The following is a 24,599-nucleotide window of genomic DNA, read 5'->3' as shown; positions in this document are numbered from 1 at the left end:
ATATCAAGGCCCCATTGCATATATTTCACTGTGCGAAGACAGCTTACCGTCCCCTGTCCCCCCCCCCCCCCCCCCACACACACACCTACACACATACAAACACTGCTTCTAACTCTCCCTTCTACTCGTCTGCTCTGACTCTGTTATAACCTACCTGCTCATGTCAAGTTCAGGGCATGCATTGTTACATTCACGCTGCTCAGAGTTTCTTGAGACTGTGTAATTTTAGAACCGCTCTTCATGCTCCGCTGCCTTCAGTCAGCATGGCTGGCTCAAAATATGTATGATGTTGTGTAAATTTAGGCAGTGCAACCTCCTCCAGGTTTCTTCATGTCTTGAGAGTGGCTGGGATACAAATAGAGAAAAGAAACAAACAGGAGGAAGGCTAGCGTAATGCCTTGTATGTTGATCACACTTTTCATTTCAAGGAAAGCAATGCCTTGCACGTTATTGTTGAGTACCTGCTGATTGTCAATATTGTTCAGAAATAATTTTGTGCATATCATGAGATTGTGGGTTTATTGTTTAACAAGATAACGGCCAGTTTAATGTGTGAATTCTAAACAACATAAAAAAAAAGAAATAGTGTAAGCATAGTAAACCCAAGGGATAAGTGTATGTGTGTATGTGTGTGTGTGTGCGCACAGTTCATAAAAAATGCAGCAGGCAATCTCCTCACAAAGAAGTTTTGTTTTGTTTCATCATTATTTATCAAAGCCTTTGCCAGGATGACAAGGTGTTATTTTTTTTCTTCTCTTTTTTTTTTCACTTGAATTACCCCATCCGTTTTGGTGCAGATGTGAGTGTTAATGTAACCATGACTAATGCCAATTATTTCTAGACACTGCATTTCACAATTAGGTGTGAAGCATATCACACTTTTTTTTATTCTACATGCTTCCTGGTAAGCTGAGCTGTGCACGTAATTATCTCTGAAGAAAGTGGGAAGAGTGGTAGGTTTATGTGTGTGTCAATACTGACTGGGAAAGTGAAAGCTTGCATGTGTGTGTGTGTGTGTGTGTGTGTGTAAGTGTACACATATGAAAAAAAAACATGAAAAAAGAAGAAGAAACAAACTGCTTCATTTGTCTCAAATCGGCAGCTTTTTCATTTTCTCCCTATGAGCAGCTGTGATGCATTTTCTTCCTTATTATGATGTTGGATGTTTATGCGGCCTTCATCCACATCTTCAGTAGATTATTGAAGCACATGTACAATATTTTCTTTTTACTGTTTCATGAGTATCCTCATAACCTTCAGATAAGGCCAAGTAAAGACAAAATATTAGTTTGTACTCCTAACTTTTTTGGAAAAAAGGAGTGTGCGGGCACTTTATTTCATTTTTTTTTTTTTTTGCCTTTCTAGAATACAGTCAATGCAATGTTTGAAAAATGGCTGATCCACTGCACAATGCTATTCAGGTGCACTAATTTTGTTTTAAGTACGGTATGATACATGCCTTTTTATCATTTAAAAAAAGAAATAATGCGGCTGAAAACAAAAATGATGCGGGCATGGACAAGAAACAACAGTTGTTTTTACTTGACCTAACTGAACCATTTCATGAAATGTCGCTGTATTTACACTGGCCCAAGGCCCAAAGGTTGGTTTGTGAAATACAGTTCAAGTTTGTCATTCCAAGGATGGAATGTAAGATGATTATATTTTCTCATCAGGAGTAATTACTGTATACGCCGAATATTTCGTAAGGTTTTTATTTTCGCGAATTTCGCAAGTCAGGCGCTATATATTCGCGAAATTAAAGACACGCGAAAATATTGACTCTGATCCTGATGTGGATATGACGTACGCATGTACATTTCTCCGTCCAGTACAGGACTTCACGATTGCGAATTTAACCACTCGCGAAATCGTCGGGAATTCCCGATTCGCGAAAATTTAGACCCGCGAAATATATGGCGTAAACAGTATATTGAGTGAAGTATATTTCATCTCTATGACCCCGTTTACAGTGCGGGGCTGGGCCGCGGCTCGGCCGCTGCCGAGCCCGCCTTCATTTCAGTGTAAACGCGCAAAAGGCCAAATGCAGGACCAAAATTGGCCGCGCATATGGCCACGCTGTGGAGGTGGTCTCGGCCGTGGCTGAGCCTGGCCTTTTCTCAGTGTAAATGCAAACTGGGCCAAATGCGCGGCAAATTTTAGTCTGGCTTCCAGACCCTCTGTCCGTACTGTTTTGCTATTCAGGATATTAACTCCCTCAACATCAAAAACTAGTATAGTTTAAAGTGGTTTTGTCCTGCAAAGGATTTATCCTTTTGCAAAGACCTTTGCCCGAACGGCGACGAACGGAAACCAGTTGGCAAAGGGTTAGAAAACCAGACTATACCAAATTGCATTTGTTTACAAGCAGAGCGCCACTACGACAACATATTGAAAGGTTTGAATGAAAAGCCCGGGCCGAGCCCCGCACTGTAAACGGGGTCTATTTCAGTTTTTGTCATTTATCCATGTTAGCTTGAACCATTAAGGATCCAATCAAACTGAATAATACCTAAGCAGGTGATGAAATATATTTGTACAAATGGGCACCATGCCCCACTAGGGGGTTAAGATCTACCAAATAAGAGAATATATTAAAATTGTTATATCTGCAATGCCACAAATGACAGAGCTTAACTTCAATGAGAAAGTATGTTTCGTGTATAAGTGCAGTTTGTTCATGTCAGATCCAGGGATGCCACCATTTTGGCCCAGTGGGGGGGGGGGGGGGAGACCAAAGTTAGAGCCAATTTTTACATAATTTCATCATCTTCTTGAAAATGCATGGTGAAATTTGTTACCAAACTTGGCAGGTATTATCTCTAGGATCACAGAATACATACAGTGATGTGTTTGTACAAATAGATCATGCCCCTGAGGCCCTGACTGCAAATTAGAGAATCTGTAAAGATATTTTCCATCTATTACCAGAAATACTTTGTGTAAATTACAATCATACAGTGTAAAAGTACTTTCAGGTTTCTTTATGGCAGATCCAGGGATGGCCCTTATGGGGCCATCTTCTCAATAATGCATGGTCAATTTTTCAGCAAACTCGGCAGGTGATAGAATATATACTTGGTCAAAAGGGCACCATGCCCCCTGAGGTACCTCCAGAGCACCATAAAGCCTCCAAACTAAAGAATTAAAAAGAAAAACAAACAAACATATCACTCCCCTCTGTAACCAGAGAGGACAGAGTCAGTGCCAAGTACTTCCATTTTTTATGGCAGATTCAGGGATGAACCCTTGGGGCTAGGACCAAGCTAGAGGCTAGTTTTAACATTTTGATATTCTGTTTGAAAATGTGTTTTCAATTTTTTCCCCCAATTTGGCAGTTATAATGGCTAGTATGATAGAATATAAATGGATATCATCCCCCTCCCCCCCCCCCCCCCCCCAAGAAACCAAACAAACATAAAGCTGGGCCAAGTTTGCTATGTTGTTCTGTTCGGTAATAGTCTGCAAGAATGCGTGGAAGGTGAACTTTGCAATACTCAGGTGAGCACTAGACCCACTGGGTCTCTTGTATGTAGTGCTCATGTGAAAAGAGTATGTGACCCGCTACAAAAAAATGATCCTAAAGTTGGGCGAGGTCGATTATTTGAAAATTGCATGATGTAATCCCCTAATCTTTCTGCTTTAAATTGATAACACATTTTATAAAGATAATCGGCTGCAGAGATATCAATGTTTAAAAGAGAGCATGTCGAGACGTCTGGAAAATCACTGTTTCGAGAAAAGCGCCCTAAAAGTCTTCCTTTCGACGCAATCGCGATCAAGGGACACGCAAGTCAGTTTTCACCTCTGGACAATAGAAGGTAAGCCCTATCAACCCCGGAAGGGTTCATTCAAGCACGTCAGTGTTGGCGGTCTCCTCACCAACCAATCAGTGACCAGGATGTGAGAAGCGGCTGATCATAGCGCACCCCGCCCACACGTACCAGTCGACTGGGCAGTGTGCGAGCTTCACGCTTCGGTTAGCAGCAAGCAGCAAACTGACCAATGAGATCACTCTGGTCGTTGTTAGGGGCGAAACCTATCTTTGGCGCTCAATCCAAATTTTCGAACCAGCTTCTGCTTCGTTGAAACGCCAAAAAACATGGCTCAGAAAAACGCTATTTTTTTATCTTTCCTTTGATCATTTTGCTTCAAAATTTCGACAGATGATAGAAGACACGTTATACTCCAATAATATATCAAAATCAGAAAATCGAAAGTTTTGACCAAATTTAATGCTCTGACTTCAAACTGGATTTTCACGGCTTCGACCGTGTGCGAGTTTAGGACCTTTTTGTTGTAGCGGGTCACATATATGTGTGTGTTTATGTCCCACATGTTATAATATCTGCATATCCATTATCTTCTTCCAAAAGAGAAAAACTTATAGCAAGATGAGGCAGTTGATGTAATTTCAGTGTGGATTGCCTTCATTTTTTCTCTTTAAATAAGCATTGGGAATTGGTTTGTATCAGAATATTCTGATCAAAAATTGACCAAAAAGAAAAAGAGAAAATAGTTTTGATAAATGGTACCAGTGTTGGTTGCTGATTATAGATTAGAGTGCTTTTATATTATTTTCTCACTGCAGATTGAAATGGAAATTATTTTTATAAATGTGTTTAATGGATATTGACTTCGATTTCCTCGGCCACAGGCAAGCAAGCATCTGGAATGGCAGCTGTCAGTGAAACATGCTTGCATTTGGAGTGATAAAACTCTGGAAACAAGTATGTCCTACACAAAGTAAAATTTAAAGTGAATGAACTCTCAATACACAAGTCGCAAAGCTTTTGGCTGTAATGAAGACATAGCAAATAAACTGGATACACTGCTTCATAGAATTACTCTGTAAGCGTGATCAAAAGGTTTTAGTGATTAAGTGTCAGTTGAAGATTAGCCACCTGGGATAGAGTGAGCTACAAAGAGTAACCTTCCATGCTGTAGCCCTGGACTGTTTTATATCTGTTTTCATGGGCGTATATAGCATGGCTTTACAGTACAACAAAAGGCGAGGAGTGATAGTTCCACTAAATGGTGGTGCTAGACAGTTCAGATGTACAGACTGCAGACTACCATTGGCCCTATTTCATAAAAAGTCTATCTAGTGGTCAGAAACTGAGCTCAGTAAGATTAATGTGAGGACATTTTGGGGGCTCAAAAGGGTGGGGGGGGGGGGTGGAGGGGGAGTCCGTCCACTCTGGTCTTGCAATGAGAACAGGCCTCATCTGCTCACAATTGTTCACAAGGCTAATACTTGAGAACCATTTTCAGTTCTTGACACCTTGTGTATCAGAGAATGTACCTCACTACCTGTCTCTGTGGATTTCTTTAAAAAAATAAATTTACATGCCTGTCTGTGTGCGTGTGTGTGTGTATCTGTTGAAATAAAAGTATATCTATTATCGCTATTCCACTGGTTAAAGTGCCACGGGCTGTAAACAACACCTCAGCTCCATGTATTCAAGAAGCTGTATTGAGTGTTAAAATATGTGAAAAACAATTTAAGGATTTTCATTCAATGCATCTAGACTACCGGTAAACAGGTGCAAGCACTACAGACAGCCTCTTGAGGCAAACACTGGGAATGAAGATCTGTTCAAACCAAGAAGGGCTTTAGTTCTCTCTCAATGAAAATAAGATTACTGAACTGCTAAAAATGATATTTCAACATGGAGATACCGTTGCTATTACGGATTGCAGACTTTTGTCATTGAAAATCTCATTGAAAAGTGCACTGTGTTCCTTTAATTCAGGAGTCTGTCAGAGAACTCCCTTCCATCTCACAGTGATTAGTTCCATCGCAATGGTGGAATAAAGCCGATTGTGTCCTTAACAGAAAGCCATGAGAGGGGAGAGATAAAGACTTTTTGAGTAAAGATATCCTTTTACCTAATAGATTTTATTTAGGAATAAAAGATTATTAATAATAATAATATTAAAAATGGTAATAATAATGATAATAATAATGCAATACGTTTATTAGGCACTTAATACAGATGTTTGTAAGCTCACAGTTTACGGGAAACTTGATATTTAATCCATTGTAATACAAAAAACAACAACAAAAAACCGTATGTAATGGTCAGCAATCAAAATACTTTGGTCTGTATCCTTTCCAGGGTGACCCCCCCCCCCCCCCTCCCTTACCAAAGCACCTGCAGCAACTGCAAAGCCTGAACACATTTGAGTGCATTGCTTTTGGCGGTCAATGTTTTGGTCAGTTTATTCACTCCATTTTGCGGGGGAAAAAGCAACAACAACATGGTGGTTGGTATAATTGATCAATGGATGCAGATGCATGGTAAATTGCATGACTCAGAGGTCCGGAATGACCGCATAGTGAAGTCCAGTGCATCCATTTGCCTCTACTTGGCCCCTTCAAGAAAGCCACAATAGGCATTAACTAATGTACCTTTTAGCATCTGGCGCAAGCACTGTGATGAGCTGAGACTTGCGCAATCAACTCTGCGTTGCTAATGACGGAATCGTGTGTGGCAGATGAGTGTGTGGTCCGCCACACATCAATTGCTCATTAATTTTGTTTGTTTGTCCCACACAGTCATTGTCTCCAACACTGACACCCATGCAGTTACAGAGATTTTCTTTTGATCAAGAAGAAAAGGAGGCTAACTTCTTTCCATAAATATTTAATATAGTTTAAAGATAGATGTACATTATGCATTTATATAGTTTATTTTGCGTATGTCATTGTGATCTTCAGGCATAGTGGGCATTTTCAATCTTAACACATGCTCCATTTACACTGAGTGTGAGAAACTTGTTGATCATTTGCAGTACACTACTTGTATGAAGGTGGATCACTTTGTCACTAACAGCAAGATATCACATTTCCCTGACATGATTTCCAAGTTCACTGATCCTTCCTTCAATTTTAGAATTCATCTTACCCTGAATAAAGTAGCAGCAACAACATGCTGTGGGAAGAACTCTTAGAAGTAACTCTCCCTATCACATATAAATGTTAACATATTTCATTGTTAAAGTCATGTCCGTACGCTGGCCGTACGCTATGTGCAAGTGAATGAGATGATCCAGTCGTGCTACCACGCGAACATATGTGGAGGTCAAGCGGGGTCATACTTTCGGTGTTACACATGTGCACTTCAGGTAATGCGGAGTAATGTGCATCAGGCACGGGCAGAGCATACTGTAAAATGAGGAATGTTTGCGTGCATTTGAATTTTGCGAATTTTGTGAGAGCCAAGATTTGCGAAATAAAAATGCATGTCAAAGTTCTTATCTACACTGTATGCATTTAATGTTAGAGGCAACTCGCGAAAATTCCATGCCACGAAAATTCCATGCCGCGAAAATATTTTGTTTTACAGTATCATGCTGTAATTGCATCTAAGTTGTCCCTTTTTATCATGACTAAGATAATGTAAGTTCACAATAGAAATCCATTTTCAGAGCTTTTAACTTGGTATTCCTTTTACACACACATCATTCTTGCTGAGAAAATTTACTAAACTATTTTAGTTTGGAAATGTGGATGGTGCTCCACGTTTTTCTTTTACAATCAGATAGAGCTCACACTGCACTGGCACAACATTGTCAACACATTGTCATGGAAATGAAATAGTGCTGCCACCTTTTGAGTTTAGACAGTTTTATACAACGTCCAAGTAGATCCTTGTAATTTGATTGGAGGATTGTTGGTGACGTGATATTCAATAAGTACTCCATTCAACGCGCCGTGCAATTTTGGTTCTATTTTTGCTTGCAACTTGGTTCGATTTTTTCGTTCTATTCCACGGTTCGAGAAATTGTACGGTACTGTGTGTACTGTGTGTTGCATATTGAGGATCGCATGCAGCTAGCGCAGTGTACGTGTGCGGTACATGCATGCGCATACGTAGGCCTACGTAGTGCTAAGTGTACGTGTATGAGCGCTAGTATAGCTGTGACCTGTATCTACACTGATTGCACAAGCCAGAAAGAGAATTGCAGTGGATCCACATGTAAGTATGGCTATATATTTCATACATATATAGACTTCTAGGCCTACTTAGACCAAAAAGATCTACTTGGACGTTGTATAAATCAAATAGTGTATGGTCTTTACTCGTTGCACTCGTGACCATTCACTATTTGTATAGTATATGCAACAGGGCAAATTTTAAAGCTTTCCACACACATCAATATTAAACACCAGTTGGTATCCCAAACATCCCATACAGTCATGCTGAAATGGCAAAATGTTTCTTGCCTTTGTAGACACCCAACCACAAAACTGGCATTGGAATTTTGTTGCCTGCATACATAGTTTTATTTTTGCAAATTGAGACTGGTAAGAAGAGTGCTTGAACCATTACCGAACAGAATGAGAAGGAAGTAATATCTGTTCCAAGTAGCGAAGTTGGTATCATGCACCAAGAGAGATTAATGTACATTCATTTTGTGTTGCAGGAGGCAATATTTTGTATTGAGGATTTTACATTATGTCAGTAAACTTCAGGAAAAAGCTGTCACAAAATAGAATACATAATATGATGGGCTATTCGTATTGTGTGCTGCTCGGTGTTGGGCAATATACCGGGTAAGCCCATTGTTCGCATAAGTGCTTATCTGGCTAGTTCTTTGTGCATGGTTCTGGACCATGAAGTGTTAGAATTGACCTTTAAATACAACATCTGTAAGGCCCAACCTTTCACACTCGCAGTGTCTGTATTATGGATGTGTGTATTGAAGCATTGGACCTGGACAACTTTTATACAATGATTGATGTGTACCGTTCAATGTGTAGTGTGAGTGTGTTAATTCACAAAAGTACTGTAAACACAGAAATTTTTGTGGTACGTTAATTTTTGCGTATTTCGCGCTACTTTTGCTAGTGCAAGATCTTAAACCTGCAAAAATATCCTCACAATATGCTCTGCACATTGTGAATGGGTTGACAATTCTGCAGCACAAATTCAAGAACCCATGAACATGTATTTGAGGTGCTCAGTGCAAAAAGTTGATAGCACGAAAATATCAACGTTTGCAGTAATTCAAAACTAGTCCATGGAAAAAGTGAGTCTACTGCGTAAATTCATGACACACATCATGCAGGCCAACAAACATCCAATACTGAATGTACACTGACACTTGCGCGAGGTGCACCTCTTTGGGGCATGTTTTAACTTCATGGACTACGTTTAAACTTGGATTTGATTGAAACTACCTTTGTCAATATAGCTCCAGCATGTCAAATTTGTGTGTGGATACAAGCTGGTGTGCATCGTTGTTATGTAGTGGTAATAATTCTTCATCACCATCTTCGCAGCATCTGGGCGTGCCTCTGTCTCATAATAAGTTTTGTGCATGGCATGAGATTTTGAAAGAACACCCATGATGTCACCTGTGAGAAGAGGAAATGACATCTTTCCCTCTGCAGGGAGAAGAGTGGGGAGTAACGCTTCAATTTGAGCGGGATGAATGATTAACGACTGCATCCATCATGCTTCCGATTCAGTCAGCAGTCACAACCCTGAAGGAAGTCAGGGTTGGAAGATGAATAATTAATGTTCGCAAACATGACAGACAACCAGACACAGAATAATGTCCTCCAGGCAGGTGAGAAAAGAAGGATGCACATTTCAATATATGGAGACAATTCATTAACCCTTTCTGTGCCAATGCGGCAAATGTGCACGAATTTCACACACATAAACATGTAACTATGAACAGGAAATAAACTTGGCATGCAGAGGATTAAATGGAAGTTGACTGAAGAAGATTGGATGGCGGAAGACAAAGGGCGATATTCATTCTTTTTCTTGTTTTTATAATATTCAGTAACTTCATTTCAAGTGAATAAAGACTATGCGAAAGCAGATCCACAACAAGAATGATCTGGATAGATTGTAACTACATTCAGTTGGAAGTATACTGTACTCAGGTAAATTCTTTTAATTTGTATATAACATATAGTTCCGTCACCACACTATGACTTTAGTATACTGTTGTAATACGATATGTTTTAAATTCTCCAGGCATCACCCGTTGCAATAAATTTTGTGCTTTTTTACATTTTATAGTTCTTTTATATTTATGCTATGCTTTGTTATTCTCGTAATGTCTTTTAACTCTGTACATGTATGTGTTACTTGTGACCGGCAAATTGATTTTAACCTGAATGATAGTAGGCCTAATGGGCAGTGCTCAACTTGTTACGGCAACTTAAGCCAGCATACTCGAAATGGATATTTTGAACACAATTCTAATTACTATCTTCCAGTGCAATTTGATAATTCTCTGAAAGATTTAGACATGGACAACCACTTATCGATCTGTCACTTTAACTGCAGAAGTATAAAGAAGAATTTTGATAATATGGACACATTTTTACAAAATTTTAGGCACCAATTTTCACTCATTGCTGTAACAGAAACCTGGCTAAAGACACAAGAAAGTTCATTGTGCGTTTTACCCGGTTACACATTTGTAGATAACAGACGCTGTGATAAACGTGGTGGAGGAGTTGGTTTTTATATACGTCAAGATTTGAAATTCAAGAGAAGGACAGATTTGGAATTATTTGATGATAACATTGAAATGGTATGTATTGAGATATACTGTCAAAGTGAAAACATTATAGTAACAGTTGTATATAGGCCACCTGCTGCATCTATTTCCCAGTTTCTGCATGCCATAGAATTGCCATTTCACAAGATTATGAGGGAAAAGAAAAGCTGTTATGTGGTCGGGGATTTTAATGTAAATTTATTGTCATCTGTGTCGACTGTTGATGCTTTCATCGACATGTTTTCATCATATTCATTTTCTCCGGTAATTTCAAAACCCACTAGAATAACAACACAGTCATCAACACTTCTAGATAATATTTTTGTTAATAATCTAGAGAGTATTGTCATATCCGGGATATTTACATGTGATGTTAGTGACCATTTACCGATATTTACTATTATAAGATGCAACTTTTACAGCAACATTGAAGGCAACAGATCTAGACGTGTCTTTGATGACCCATCTATACAGTATTTCTGTAATATGCTTTATACGTGTAACTGGGAGTACATCCTCAATATGCACAATGTAGATGATAAATTCGATGCCTTTCTTGCCAAATATCTCCTGTTCTATAATAAGTGTTTTCCGCTACAAACATGTGTGCACAGAGTGAGAAGGAATGACAAACCATGGTTTAATAGCACGCTTAGAAAAATGTGTAAAAAGAAGTATTTATTATATCGTAAGTATCTCAGGAATCGTACAGCCACCAATGAACAGAAATTTAAACAGTATAGGAATTTAGTTAATAAGGAAATACGTAAAAGGAAGCGTGAGTATTATTACAGGAAATTTAGTTGTGTGCGTGGGAATTTAAAGAAAACATGGTCTCTTATTAATGATGTTATGAATAAACAAAGGCAGAATAATCATATTGAATCATTGCAAGTCAATGATCAGTGTATCGATTCTGCAGAGTCTGTAGCAACACATTTTAATGAGTATTTTTGTGCAATAGGTAGAAATATCGTATCAGAAGTGTCCAATGCATCTGCTTCTGCTTATACTTACCTGCGCAATTCCTATAGCCAATCTATGTTTTTTAAGCCTATTACTATATCGGAAATGCTAGCTATTGTCAATGATTTGAAAGTAAATAAGAGTCCTGGTGATGACGATATTCACGTCAATGTATTCAAGAAATCAATATGTTTTATAATGGAACCCCTGTGTGCAATATTGAATTCATCTTTGGAAAGTGGGATATTCCCACGACAACTTAAAGTAGCAAAAGTAATTCCAGTTTTTAAGAAGGGGGACAAACACCAGCTACAAAATTATAGGCCAATATCATTGTTGTCAGTTTTTACTAAATTGTTTGAAAAATTAGTTTATGCTCGATTGATATCATTTATTGACAGCAATAATATTTTGTATCATCAGCAGTTTGGGTTTAGACAAGGTTATTCTACATATATGGCACTACTTAAATTGATGGAAAGAATATCAAATGCATTTGAAAATCATGAATTTTTGGTCGGAATATTCTTAGATTTAACAAAAGCATTTGATTGTATAGATCATAGAATACTTATTATGAAATTAGAATATTATGGAATAAGAGGAAATGTTTTGAACTGGTTTAAAAGTTATTTATCAAATCGTGTACAATATACAGTTGTAAATAATAAAAAATCAGAATTGTGCCATGTGAATACAGGCGTTCCACAAGGTTCTGTACTGGGTCCTCTTCTCTTTTTGCTTTTTGTTAATGATTTGCAGTTTGTAAGCCCTAATTTATATTCCATATTATTTGCAGATGATACAAACCTATTTTTTTCAGGCCGGGATGTGCATGAAGTTAATAATATGATAAATTCAGAAATGCAGAAAGTGTATTCCTGGTTTACTGCAAATCGTTTGGTTATAAATATTGATAAAACATGTTACATGGTATTTAAGACAAAAAATAAGGTAATAGATGAAGATGTTTTACAAATATATATAGGTAATGTCAAAATCAAGCAGGTTAACAGAGTAAAATTTCTTGGTGTTACAATTGATGATGGATTAACATGGAAAGGTCATTTTGATGATATTTGTATCAAAATAAGTAGAATTGTTGGTGTTATGAATTATCTGAAACATATATTTCCTTCAAAAATTCTATTAACTATGTATCATACAATGATCTCCCCACATTTAACGTATTGTGCAATAATATGGGGTCATAGTTCATTATATTTATTGAATCGTGTCTTGATGTTACAAAAGCGTGCAATAAGAATACTCTGTAATGTAGATCCGTTTGCACACACTGCAGTACTGTTTAAGAAATTGAAAATTTTGAAAATTGATCAAATTGTGCAATTTCAAGTGGCTACATTTATGTTTTCATACTTTAAAGGTGTCTTACCTGTCACGTTCCATAATTCGTTTACCCCAAATAGTGCAATCCATGCCTACAACACTAGACGTGCCAATGAGATATGTTTACCTTTTTACAGATATAAGTTCTCTAAGACTACAATTAGATACACTGGAGCAAAATGCTGGAATGAGTTGCCAACTTTTATTAAAGAGAGTCCAACACTGTCCTCTTTTAAACGTAAATATAAAATGTCATTAATACAAAGTGCAATTGAGTAATTATTGTAATAATTTTGCCACTTTTTTTTCTTTTCTTTTTTTATTGTTGTGATGTTTCTTTGTTGTTTTTGTTCCTTGATGTACATTTGTTGGAAATTGCGTACTATTTATTGTTTGTAAGGGAATCGGCCTCGATAGGCTTCATACGGCCTTTACTGATCCCTCACGTGCTATGTCTGTTTGAATATTTTTCTCTTCTGTTTTATTGTGAACGTGATGTTTTCTTTTTAGCATGTGAAATAAATTTGAATTTGAATTTGAATTTGAATTTGAATATTTAAGTGATATAAAGCTTTAAAGAAGACAAAACATGAAGACGTATAAGATACAAAAAAGAAATTACATACGCTGTTGCAATGTTCTGTGAGATTGCCCAGAGGGAATGATAATTACTGTCTGGAAACTCACATTCTTAATTTCATTGTCTGTTCATCGGTCTTTAGGTTCTCATTTGGTTTGCATGTGAAATTGTCTGAAATGAATTTCACAAATTCCACCCTTAAGTAGAATGCCTTCTGTTGTGCAAACTTCAGTGCTTCTTGATGGATATTTTTGCACAATAGATACTGCTTTAATAGTAACTTAATCTAATGTAAGGTTCCAGGAGCTGTGGTAATGATGTGGAATTGGATGATTAGGAAGATTAAAGCAAGAATGTAGATAGGGTACAAGAGAGAAGATGGATGGGACTAAGAAAGTGTGAAGATAGGAAGAAAAGAATGAAAAAGAGATGAAAAGAAGAAGAGACAAAGGAAATGTACCCCTAATATTTTGTAGAGCTTGAAAATGTATTCTTTTTTTCAAGCTCATCACAAGCTCATCATGATGTCATGAAGACATGTCATCCAGCAATGATGGAACATGCATTTAACCAAACCTTAAAAAAATCATAACTTCTGTATGGATTGTCTGATTTTTTCCAAACTTCATTGACACGTTCCAGATGCTGTATTCACTAAATCCACATCATGTTTGGAGTAGAATTTCCCTTTAAACAGTTGTATTACTGAGGAGAGAAGCGAGTAGATTTCTTGTATGTTGGTATCAGGAGGAGCATTAAAGTTACTGTAAAACGAATGTTCGTGCGCATTTTAATTTCGCGAATTTCACAAGCGGCAACATTCGCAAAATTAAAATGCACGCGAAAGTTCTTGCCCACACAATATGCATTGGATGCCAGTGGCAAGTCGCGGATATTTCGTGCTGCGAGAAAGGCCGTCGGCTCCAATTCGCGAAATTCTCATGCCATGAATATATTGTGTTTTACAGTATATGAATTGCAGCATTCAAGGGAAAATTGACCTCTCCCCCCCCCATCTACAAAATGCTGATCACAAAGGTCAAACTTTAAAACCGCTGCTTTGACTCCAATCCCTCTAGGGTAAAATTTGTTGAAATTGGGAGAGACTGCAAAGAATCTGTGTTGTGATGCATTGAGAAGACTAAACCAAAACTGCCTCGATTGGTTCTTAAATGCAGGTTTGCTCTGGATCTTATGGATTTGATGAGGAAAAATTATGTGTGTTAAAGTGGGTTACTGAAACTTAATATGGAGTGCATTTCTATAGATATGTCAACAAGGACATTGGCAACAACAGCAGGACCTTTCCATTTGTGCTTTTGTTGACATCGGTCATCTTCGAAGCTGTTTGCCCCCTAAACCTGCCCATTCTATAAAGCTTCAATGACATTTTGGGGGGATACAATGTATATTGTGCCAAATCATTAAAGTACAAGTTCTATACTGCAGGTGAATTCAGAATAAAAGTATGTTCATAAATGAATTAGGAACAGCATCATGTTGAAGCTTCTGCAGCTTGAATTGAAAATTGTAACTTGAGTTCAATTTCAGCTCAATTCAGTTTGATTCTATTGAAGTTTGCCTTAAAAAGAAAAAAAAAGTGTGATTTATTAATTAATGGGTACATAGACAAACAGACAATGTGATGAAATTCTGTACCCCTGAAGGATCTCAAAGCAGCATAGATCTGTTTAACATTATCACATTTTCAAGCCCTGCTTACAGTCACTTCAGTCTTTATCCAAGATAGCCTCACATTATTGAAGAACAGCATGATGACTTGGCTGACTGAATGAATGCATCATGGCACTGATATCAAAATGGCTACTGACAGCTGAAGAGAATATCCCTCTTATTTAAGGCCCCTCAGGAAGCTCTGTGGAATTTTCCAAGGGAATATTTGATACAGCGAGATGCCAATGGAATGAAGTAGAATGACAACACATGATAAGGTTACTCTACACAGTGTGCCATGCATGACCTGCAATAATGAATGTGAAGCATTTTTCTCATTAACTGATTATACTTGAAAGGGTCATGTAAAACAGCTGTCTTGCCTTGGTTCAAAGTTCTTACTGAATTTTCTCTTATTTGTCTCCAAAGATTTGTGAGATGTTTAGTGTAATTTTCATTGCAATCAGGAAAATATGTATTTTGTAAAATTAGGAAATTATTCATTTTGATTATAAATACTATACATGTACTAGTTCATCAAAGGCAATATATTAATAGTCTGGGGAAATGTAACTTTCATTCTTTTTAGATAAATGGAGTAAGGGATCAGAATGGTATAAAATGAGGAAGAAATTACTCTGATGAGGCTGAACATTCAAATATCTCTTATAACTCCAAAAAGGTAAAACTTTGCTGTGATTATATGGATACATAGATGTTCCTTGTCATGAAAGATAATTGGAAATGAAATAAATACACTTTCATTAACTATTCCATGAAAGCAATATACCTGTTTAATTCTGTGAATGGCAAAATTGTGATTTCTCATGCAGAACAGACAGTGACTTAAGTCACAAGTGAATATCCAATAGTTGGGATAACTCTGGATAAAGAAATCTGTCCCAATTCAGTGCTTGTCCTGAATTAAAACTAGTCATAAAACCTGAAATATCCATAAACTAAAAGCAAAATTCAAAACTTGGATTGTACCTCACATTGGTTACTTGCACAATCTTGCATATCATGTATGAATTCAGCAAAATGCTGGCTGCTACACTGTTAAAATATTCCTTCATACATGTACAACTGTAGTTTCAAAGTGCACGTTTCTACTGACATCTTGAATAACCTTCCTCGTCCCAGTGACGAGCTCAAGTATACATTGTAGTTTTTCTTTTTTATATTAGTATGTGACTGACATTAATAGTGGAGATACATTGCTTTTGAGTTGGCTCGAAGATTTAGCTCCCTTTTCATTTAGATTTGCTTTGTTTGGACAAATTCTTTCGTCATCTATTCAATTTGACTTACTACAGGTTAGGCAGTGCACAATATGCTACGCTTTCACTTGCTCTTTTTGTTAGCGCTGGTAGGACCAGTTGGTCACTAGCTAGAGTAGCTGAAATCAAGGCAATTTGCTGATATCACTTTCAGATGTGACTTTTACTCCGTAGTGAATTTCGACAAGATCAAATGACTAATGTTTATGTGTCAAGGCCCTTTCACACAAACAAAATCTGGTATTTTTCTGAGGTTAGTTCAGACTGGTTTGTCTGTGAAGTTGGTTGTTTTGTTTTTTGTTTTCAATCTTAGATGTCAGTGATTCCATTTTGCAAGTAGAAGAATCGGGACTATAATTCTGTGATCGCTGCAAGCAATGGTCAAACCATGGTATATATATGTCAGTCATACATGGGATACTAACAAAATGGAAGGGAATGAAATGAGTGCATTCTTCCACACCACCCCGTGATCACATGGCTGCAGGCAGTAATGGACCATCAGAACATGGACGTACGACACATAGACTATGAACGGAGGTCTTTCTTTGATCCCATCATCACCGCCGCCACCTGATTATGTGCATCTTAATGAGTACATTCAGGTGTCTGGACAATCATGATTGTGTGATCATGTATCATCACTAACAAAAGAATCGTTTCCCTCATTTCAGTCTTGTTTTGCTGATGTGCCTTTTTCAGATGGAAATGTCTTTGAATAAATACAGATGATGAGGAGCAGCAAAACCTGAGAACATGACAAATTTTGTGTCAAAAGATGGGTAATTGCTGATTTGCACATTTTCACACACGCATAGACCTTGCCTAATGGCAAGATGTACTTGTTCTCTACCATTACCATCCCTTTTTGCTCTGGAATAAGCTGCAGAAAAGTGAAATATTGAGATCACAAATGATAATCGTTCTGCCAAAATGTTAGCTTTCTTTTAAAAACTGTCTGCTTCTCCCAAGCGAAATTGTTTGAGGCATGATTTCTTAACATACACCACAACTGCACATTCACTTTACTTGATTTTTGTGAGTTATTTTCTTCTGCGCATATAGTTTTAGATTTCTCGAATCTCCATCTTGTTCTTTTCCCCGCTTGCTGGTAGTGACGATGATGGAATCAAAGCAGTGAAGCATGTTAAAAATGTCTTTGTGGTGCTTTTGAGATGTACAAGTGCATAAATTAATTAGAATACCAGGAATGTCTTTGTATATTAGGTCCATGATCAGAATCTTAAGTCAAAATCATAGATGAATGATTCATCTTCAAGTTATATCTAGCAATAGGAATTGTGATTTGCCATTTACATTATCTTTTCATATGAATACCTGAAAAAGCTCTATATGCATGGCAAGAGTGTACACACTAACTACATCACATTACCATTTATAGTTGTTTGACGCCCATGCAATGCATCGACAGTCACGCTTTAAAACTGAAGGGCCAACAATTTGCAAAGACATAGAATGTGACACAAATTGGTAAATACCATTCCACAACCTTCATCACCTCCTACAGGTTGCCCCCTATGGTGTGGATCTACCTGTGTACCCCCCAGCAGGTGGCGTATTATGCTGCTGAAATGAATCGACCCCCTGTCTTGGTCACCCCCATCAGAGGGGGTCGGCCAAGATTGATGACCTGAGCGTCTAGGGGTTAACCCCTCAAACATGCAATCCCATGGTAGAATTGAGTTACTGGAGATGTTGTGATCATGCAATGTCAGCCCAATATTTCATTTTCCCATAGAAACAAAACAGCACAGCTCTCTCACCATGGCATAAAACAAATTGATGGTGGATTGAATGTGGAGGGGCAGTGTAAGGTTGCATGCCTTGTTACTTTAACAACTTCGTAACCATGACAACATGACTTCTGTGATAATGAGAAACTGGTGTGATTGATGATAACAGTTTGAAAATGTGCAATGTGGAATGATTTATTTGCAAACTCTGTCAGTTTTTTTTTTTGCTGACAAATGAAAGAAAATATTATGTGACAAACCTAATATTCATAAAATATTATTTCAAGAAGGAGTGAGAATTTATTCTTACTGTTATTGAGGATACATTTCTGTATGAATGCTGAATGCAGATTATTTCATGTCAGGATAGCCTAATGAATGTTTTTGTAATGTGATTTTTGTGCAATTATTTCCCTTTGATTTTCTACAGGATTCTGGATCAATAGAGCAGAACTGTCTCTTCAAGGTTGATGAATATGGGTTCTTTATCTACTGGAAAAGTGAAGGCAGAGTATGTATTTACCAACTGTGTCCAAATACTGTAAACGTGGAAATTTTCGCGGTACATTAATTTTCGCGGATTTCGCGCTACGCTCGGCTAGCGCGAATTCAAAAACGCGCGAATATATCTTCACAATTTTCTACGCACATTTTGAACGGGATGAATTGTGTGCGCTTCATCGATGATACTGCTACGTAGTACAATGTACAGGCATGTTTACGCTACTAGTACTGTGCGAAGAGACGATACCCTAGATTGCTGTGTACTGTAGCATGCATGTGTGCACCGCACGCATCGATGCTACAGTCCCCCGTGACTACAGTACTAGAGTCACAGCTGTACTACGTATTTGAGTGCTTGTACTCGCAGTCGAGCCGCTCGCTACGTCGCTTGTCGTACGCTGGCATAGCAAGCTATGTAGCAGAGGCTTTGGATGAAAGCAGTGAATGTGTACTACAGTAAAGTAACCTGCTGCGGAGTGCGAATTTAAGAACCCGCGAATACGTTTTCGAGGCGCTCAGCGCGAAAAATTAATCGCGCGAAAATATTGACGTTTACAGTATATTGATATGCAATGCATTTGAAAAACAAAAGATCAAAAATAAATCAATGTAGTACATTTTGGTAACTTCTTGGTAGGATATAATCCACACACTCATAATTATATTTTAAAGAAAATAAGTGACCAAGAGAGTGCTAACAGTCAAAATACTGTCATCCACCACTTCTCTCATGTTGGCAATATCATGATACACCATATTTGGTTTCATATGAACCCTTCATCCAATGACCCATTTGCAATGGAAGAAATGTAGATAGATGGTTTCTTCTGTTTGTGCAAGAGAAAATCTTGCCAGGATTTAACTGTGCTTGTTAACATCTCATGGGAGAAATTTGTTTGCCAGATTGCAGAAAGTAATTTAGTATGCCCATAACATTTCAGTATTACATGAGGGACAAGTTTCACACTTCAAAATGCTATGTGGCTGTAATTTTCCAGTATTTTCAGTTCAGAATGATATCTGTAGATATAAAGTTACTGACAATGCTATGTTGAGGAATGTATTTTAAGGGGGAAAAAGATACGGCATTATTTTTTTTTTCAAATTCCACAATGCAGTGATATTATCAATTTGCATTTGTGAGCAAAGTAAGGGAGTATGAACATTTGTGTGGTACATATTCATTTAGATTCATCTGATTTTATACAAATTATGAATGATTTTTTTTTTTTAACTGTAGTAACAGCAGTTGCTATGGCAGCAGCCAGAAAATATTGAATCAGCTGTGATCATTCGAGTTGTTACTGTGATTTTATAACTATAATCACTGTAACTTACAAGAATGATAAAACCTGTGATAAAAAAGGCCTCTGATCACTACTATGAGTGTATGTCTTTCAAGGGGAGTGAAACCCAAATATATTATGTGAAATAGGCCCACATTGAAGTTTTAGGAAAATCATACCTTCATTTACTTACCTGAGCAAACACAAACTGACAGAAATAACTTATAAAGGAGTAATAGGACTGTGTGGAGATGGGAGATATTATTGTCTCATAATAGACATCTCGGCTGATGGAAATATAATTGTCTCATTAAACAAAATGGCTGGTACGGACAATTCTGCCTTCCGCTGACCTAAAAATGGAGACATTATTTGCTTTCCAAGTAAAGTGGCATCCAGCTTACCAAAAACTGCTCTTGATCAAATATTGATTTGGTGCTTTAATAACTCTAGTGGATTTATCCTTCCCATCATATAATGGCTGTGTTTATCCAGGCAACCGAACTTATAGACACCGGTGCCACACATGACATGCTCCATCATCCAGTGTATGTTTAAGCTTGTTGTATGAACTGACGTAGGACCTTTAAGGGAATGTTCAATAAAAAAAATGTGTAGTAATTTGGATTTGAAGCAGTGAAAAAAAGTTATAGAATGGTGGAAGCTTAGTTTCATGGAGTAATGTGTCAAGGAAGGGGACATTTCATTTTTCTTGAGCAAGACATAAATGTAGCATTGTTTCTCAAGGATATTTGAATGTGCAAAGTAATCGGCTCTGTGTTTGTTTCATTACTGAAACAAGCCAAAATTAAACACCTAAGTGGATTTTTACATGAGATGTTGCTAATTTCTGAGTTTCTCAGATTGCAGGTTTATACCAGTCTTCTAGGACAGATGCACATTTTGTTTGCACATATTCAAGAAATATTGTGTTGTGAAAAAATGTTATTGTTTGTTTCCATTTTAATGTACATGTATACGTCGCTAGTGTCATTAAAAAGCTTTAAAACCTTGATGATTTTCCTTCAGCCATGTGGATGGTGGTCAAAGTATATTTATCCCTTTTGCAACATTGAAGATTGATAAGCTGGTATATTGTAGAGGTAGGTAATTAAGACTTTTCCTTATAGAGTGATAAAACTGGAAACTTTTTTGTGGGTGGAGAGGGAATAGATAGTATAGCTTTCAAGTGAATCTATTCGACCCAAAAAACAATTTCGGCCATTATTCTTACACCGACCCTCCGAGGTGATCCCCACAAAGGCCGTGGTAAATTGGTCAGAGTTTCAATTGGAATTTTAATTGCTGTGCCATAAAATTTTACTCAGACTAGAAATACTTCTGAGCATGGCTTTTGTCACATGAATTATTAACTAAGACCCCGTTTACAGTGCGGGGCTGGACCGAGCCGCGGCCGAGCCATGGCCGAGCCCGACCTCAATTGCTGGGCTGAGCCCTGCAATTCTGTCCGTTTACAGTGCGAGGCTCGGCCCGGGCTTTTCATTCAAACCTTTCAATATTTTGTTGTAGTGGCGCTCTGCTTGTAAACAAATGCAATTTGGTATAGTCTGGTTTTCAGACCCTTTGCCAACTGGATTCCGTGGCGACAAAGTAGCCGTTCGGGCAAAGGCCTTTGCCGAAGGAAAAATCCTTTGCAGGACAAAACCACCTTAAACTATACTAGTTTTCGACATTGAGGGGGTTATTATCCTAAAAAGCGAAAAAATGCGGGCAGAGGGTCTGGAAGCCAGACTAAAATTGGCCGTGCATTTGGCCCATTGCGCGTTTACACTGAAAAGAAGGTGGGCTCGGCCACGGCCGAGCCGCAGCCCACCCCCGCACTGTAAACGGGGTCTAATATGACAATCGAATGCTTGAAACCGCGCCTTCACATTTTTGCAATGATTTGTATTTGTAAAGCCAATAAAAAAGCTATGACCATTCCCGTAGATCTCTTGTCAGAGTTACGACAATGTGAAAAGAGGCAAAGCGAATGTGCTATTTAGAATTTATACGAAAGTTATGTGAATTATAGCAATGGAAATACTAGCTTTATAGTCCTTTAGATGTTGTTGATTACTGTGTATTGTATAGCATTCGTGTTGGCAGCAAAGCTCTTTGAAACTTTGGCCTTCTTCTGTTTTGTATTGTTTATCCCATTCTTTTTAGTCTCATGTTTTTCACCCAGTAAATAAGCAGTGTTTACATGAGGAGCGTATGGTGTCATGGTTGTGATGGAACTCATAAGCCAGCCAGCCAGCAATGGTTGTTATGACAGTGGGCCAGGTGTTTCCTTGAAGTAATTTGATGAGGCTAATTACCGCTGGTTTGTAATTAGTGAGATGACCCTGAACCAGCAGATGAGCTGCAAAGCAGCCTGAAAAGCAAAAACAAGTTGGCCTCATCTTTCTGTTTTGGAAGAGACAATGTCTTCTTGTACTACTCATTATTCTCCCACCATGGAAAGATTGTGGCCCATACCTATTTTCAAAATGTTAACAGGTTCTCAAAAAGAGGTGGGTTGGTTTGACAGAAGAATGCCATTTATGTAATAGATTTTCGGTCTTTTTAAAATCTTATTACATTTTGGAGCATTTTGTTGAGATGAGACAATCTTGTTCCAGTTCATCGTGAAGGGTTTCTTGGTACTTCTACCGCTTGTATTTCTTTTTCTTTACTTTTCTTTATTTGTTTTTTCCCATTTTACCATTGATATTTCACTGAGAGGTTGACAAATAATATGTGTAGGAGCACCATGTGTCCAGAGAGCCTGAAATGTGTTCTCCAAGAATATTGTAGGCAGAAAAAGAGGAATATTTGTTAACAAAATTATCCATTTTACTTTTTTATTTAGAATGCAGTGAATGCAGAATCGATAAAAGTTTTATATGCACACACATGCAGACATACATACTTGCATAATTTTATATAATATGTTACACAACTATAAAACAGTTAATGAATTTGCTAAAACAAAAAAAAAAATACTGATGAACAAAAAGGAAGGGAACTAAAATGTGTTATGGGTATGAACAAGGATTGGAGTTGGACAAAATGGCACTGTCAATGAATTTAATGAAGGAGCAAAGGCCAATGGTTTAATGAGGTGATGCCAACCTTATATCATTGTCTAGTCATTATGATGTTTATCACTGATTACTAACATTGTATACAATGAAGACCTGCTGTATTAATGAAGATAGATATGAATAAGGTATATTGGTATGATATCTCTCGCTTGGGAAAAGGTCAGACGCAGATGAAACAAGGCCATATATGTTTGTGTATTGTATTGTTTGACTCAGCAGCATGGGTAATGCATGATTTATTCATTGAATTATGTATTGCTCATGAGCTTGGAGCAGATTATTCCATCCAATTAGTTGGATTAGCCACTTGAAAGTATACAGAATCTCATAATGTGACAAAGATTTTCAGCTTTGCATTCACTCTGACTCAACTTAAGATTGATTTTGAACAAAAGTTAAAGGAGACCTACCGATGATTTTCAGATTTTTGCATTTGAACAACTATTTAGTTGTACTGAGGACAGAGTTTCAGAATTTATGATAATTGGAATGAAGAATAAGAATGTTTTTGAAATTTATAACAAATTGCTATGAACAAGGATGATAACATGGCAGGGTCACAATAAGAATGCATGACTTGGGGCTGAAGGAAGCAGAACAAAAGAAGAAGGCATGCATAGATTATACACAGGTGAACTCGCAAGCAAGCGGTATTGTAATGGAATTACACTGGTGCATTTATGAAATATGTGAGCCTCTATGTGATCATCCTTGTTCAGTGTAATTTGTTAAAGGTTTTTCAAAGTATTGTGTCTTTAGGCGTTTTCACATCAGCCCGATGTTTCGAAATAGCGCGCTATTTTCTGACTTGGGAAATAAAAAAATATCTCGAGCTTGGATTTTTATCGGGCTGATGTACAGTCTCGTTTAAGCGATACTAAAGTATTCATGTGGTTCGATATTTCGTTTTTAATACTGATTTTGCACTGGTACAATTTAAGTTGGTCGAGATAAACATGTCCGTTCTCCGTATAATTTCACACCTATAAATTCGGGGACCTACAGTTTTTACAAGCATCATTGCTTTTATGTAGGCCCCATCATATTTCTGACATTTATTTGTGATATCCTCAGATGTTAATGACCATTTATATTTGTGTGTAATGTTTGTTTGTCTTTTTTTTTCAAACATAAGATATGGTTGTATATATTTTGTACTTTTGTTTTATTGTTAATCATTTTGTAATCCCATCACTGAGAAAGTGGAAATATGAAATAAACTTGAAACTTGAAACTTGAAAACGCCGTCTGCTCAAGAACCACAATAAATTTCACTAATCTATACATGGAGCGGTTGATTTGTAATACATGATGTGAAATTATGAAAATCATATGGAATTCCCCTTTAAATGACTTATATGTTACCAACCTTAGTGAGTTATTCCAGATGGAAAATTACACTATTGCTAATTTGAAAACCAGATTATCTGTAATTTGTGAAATATCTTTTGTTGCTTATAGCACATTTTCTTTTTGAAGTCATTCAATAGCATAGATGAGGACTCACAGATAATTCAGAAAAGAATCTTTCCAAATGAATAAAAAAAGAAGTGATGCCTTTCTCAACATTCTTTTGAATCAGG

General features: G+C 37.4%; 1 protein-coding gene across 10 annotated transcripts in view; it reads left to right on the top strand.

Moving 5' to 3' along the window:
* LOC139721565 (1-phosphatidylinositol 4,5-bisphosphate phosphodiesterase beta-4-like) overlaps positions 1-24,599 on the top strand; it is a 181,659-nt gene that overhangs the window by 20,120 nt on the left and 136,940 nt on the right. For 9 of the 10 annotated variants that reach the window (XM_071632897.1, XM_071632898.1, XM_071632896.1 and 6 more), the window contains exon 3: positions 18,568-18,648. The exons of the other annotated variant lie outside the window; for it this stretch is intronic. In XM_071632897.1, the coding sequence (XP_071488998.1) occupies positions 18,568-18,648 (81 nt within the window). The remainder of the gene's footprint in view (positions 1-18,567; positions 18,649-24,599) is intronic. 10 annotated transcript variants of the gene reach the window in all.

The sequence above is a fragment of the Diadema antillarum genome, unplaced genomic scaffold (assembly GCF_040938485.1).
Source record: "Diadema antillarum isolate AM-2024a unplaced genomic scaffold, OU_Dant_1.0 scf00000145, whole genome shotgun sequence".
Classification (NCBI taxonomy): Eukaryota; Metazoa; Echinodermata; class Echinoidea; order Diadematoida; family Diadematidae; genus Diadema; species Diadema antillarum.
This window is presented reverse-complemented; position numbering and strand designations above follow the sequence as displayed.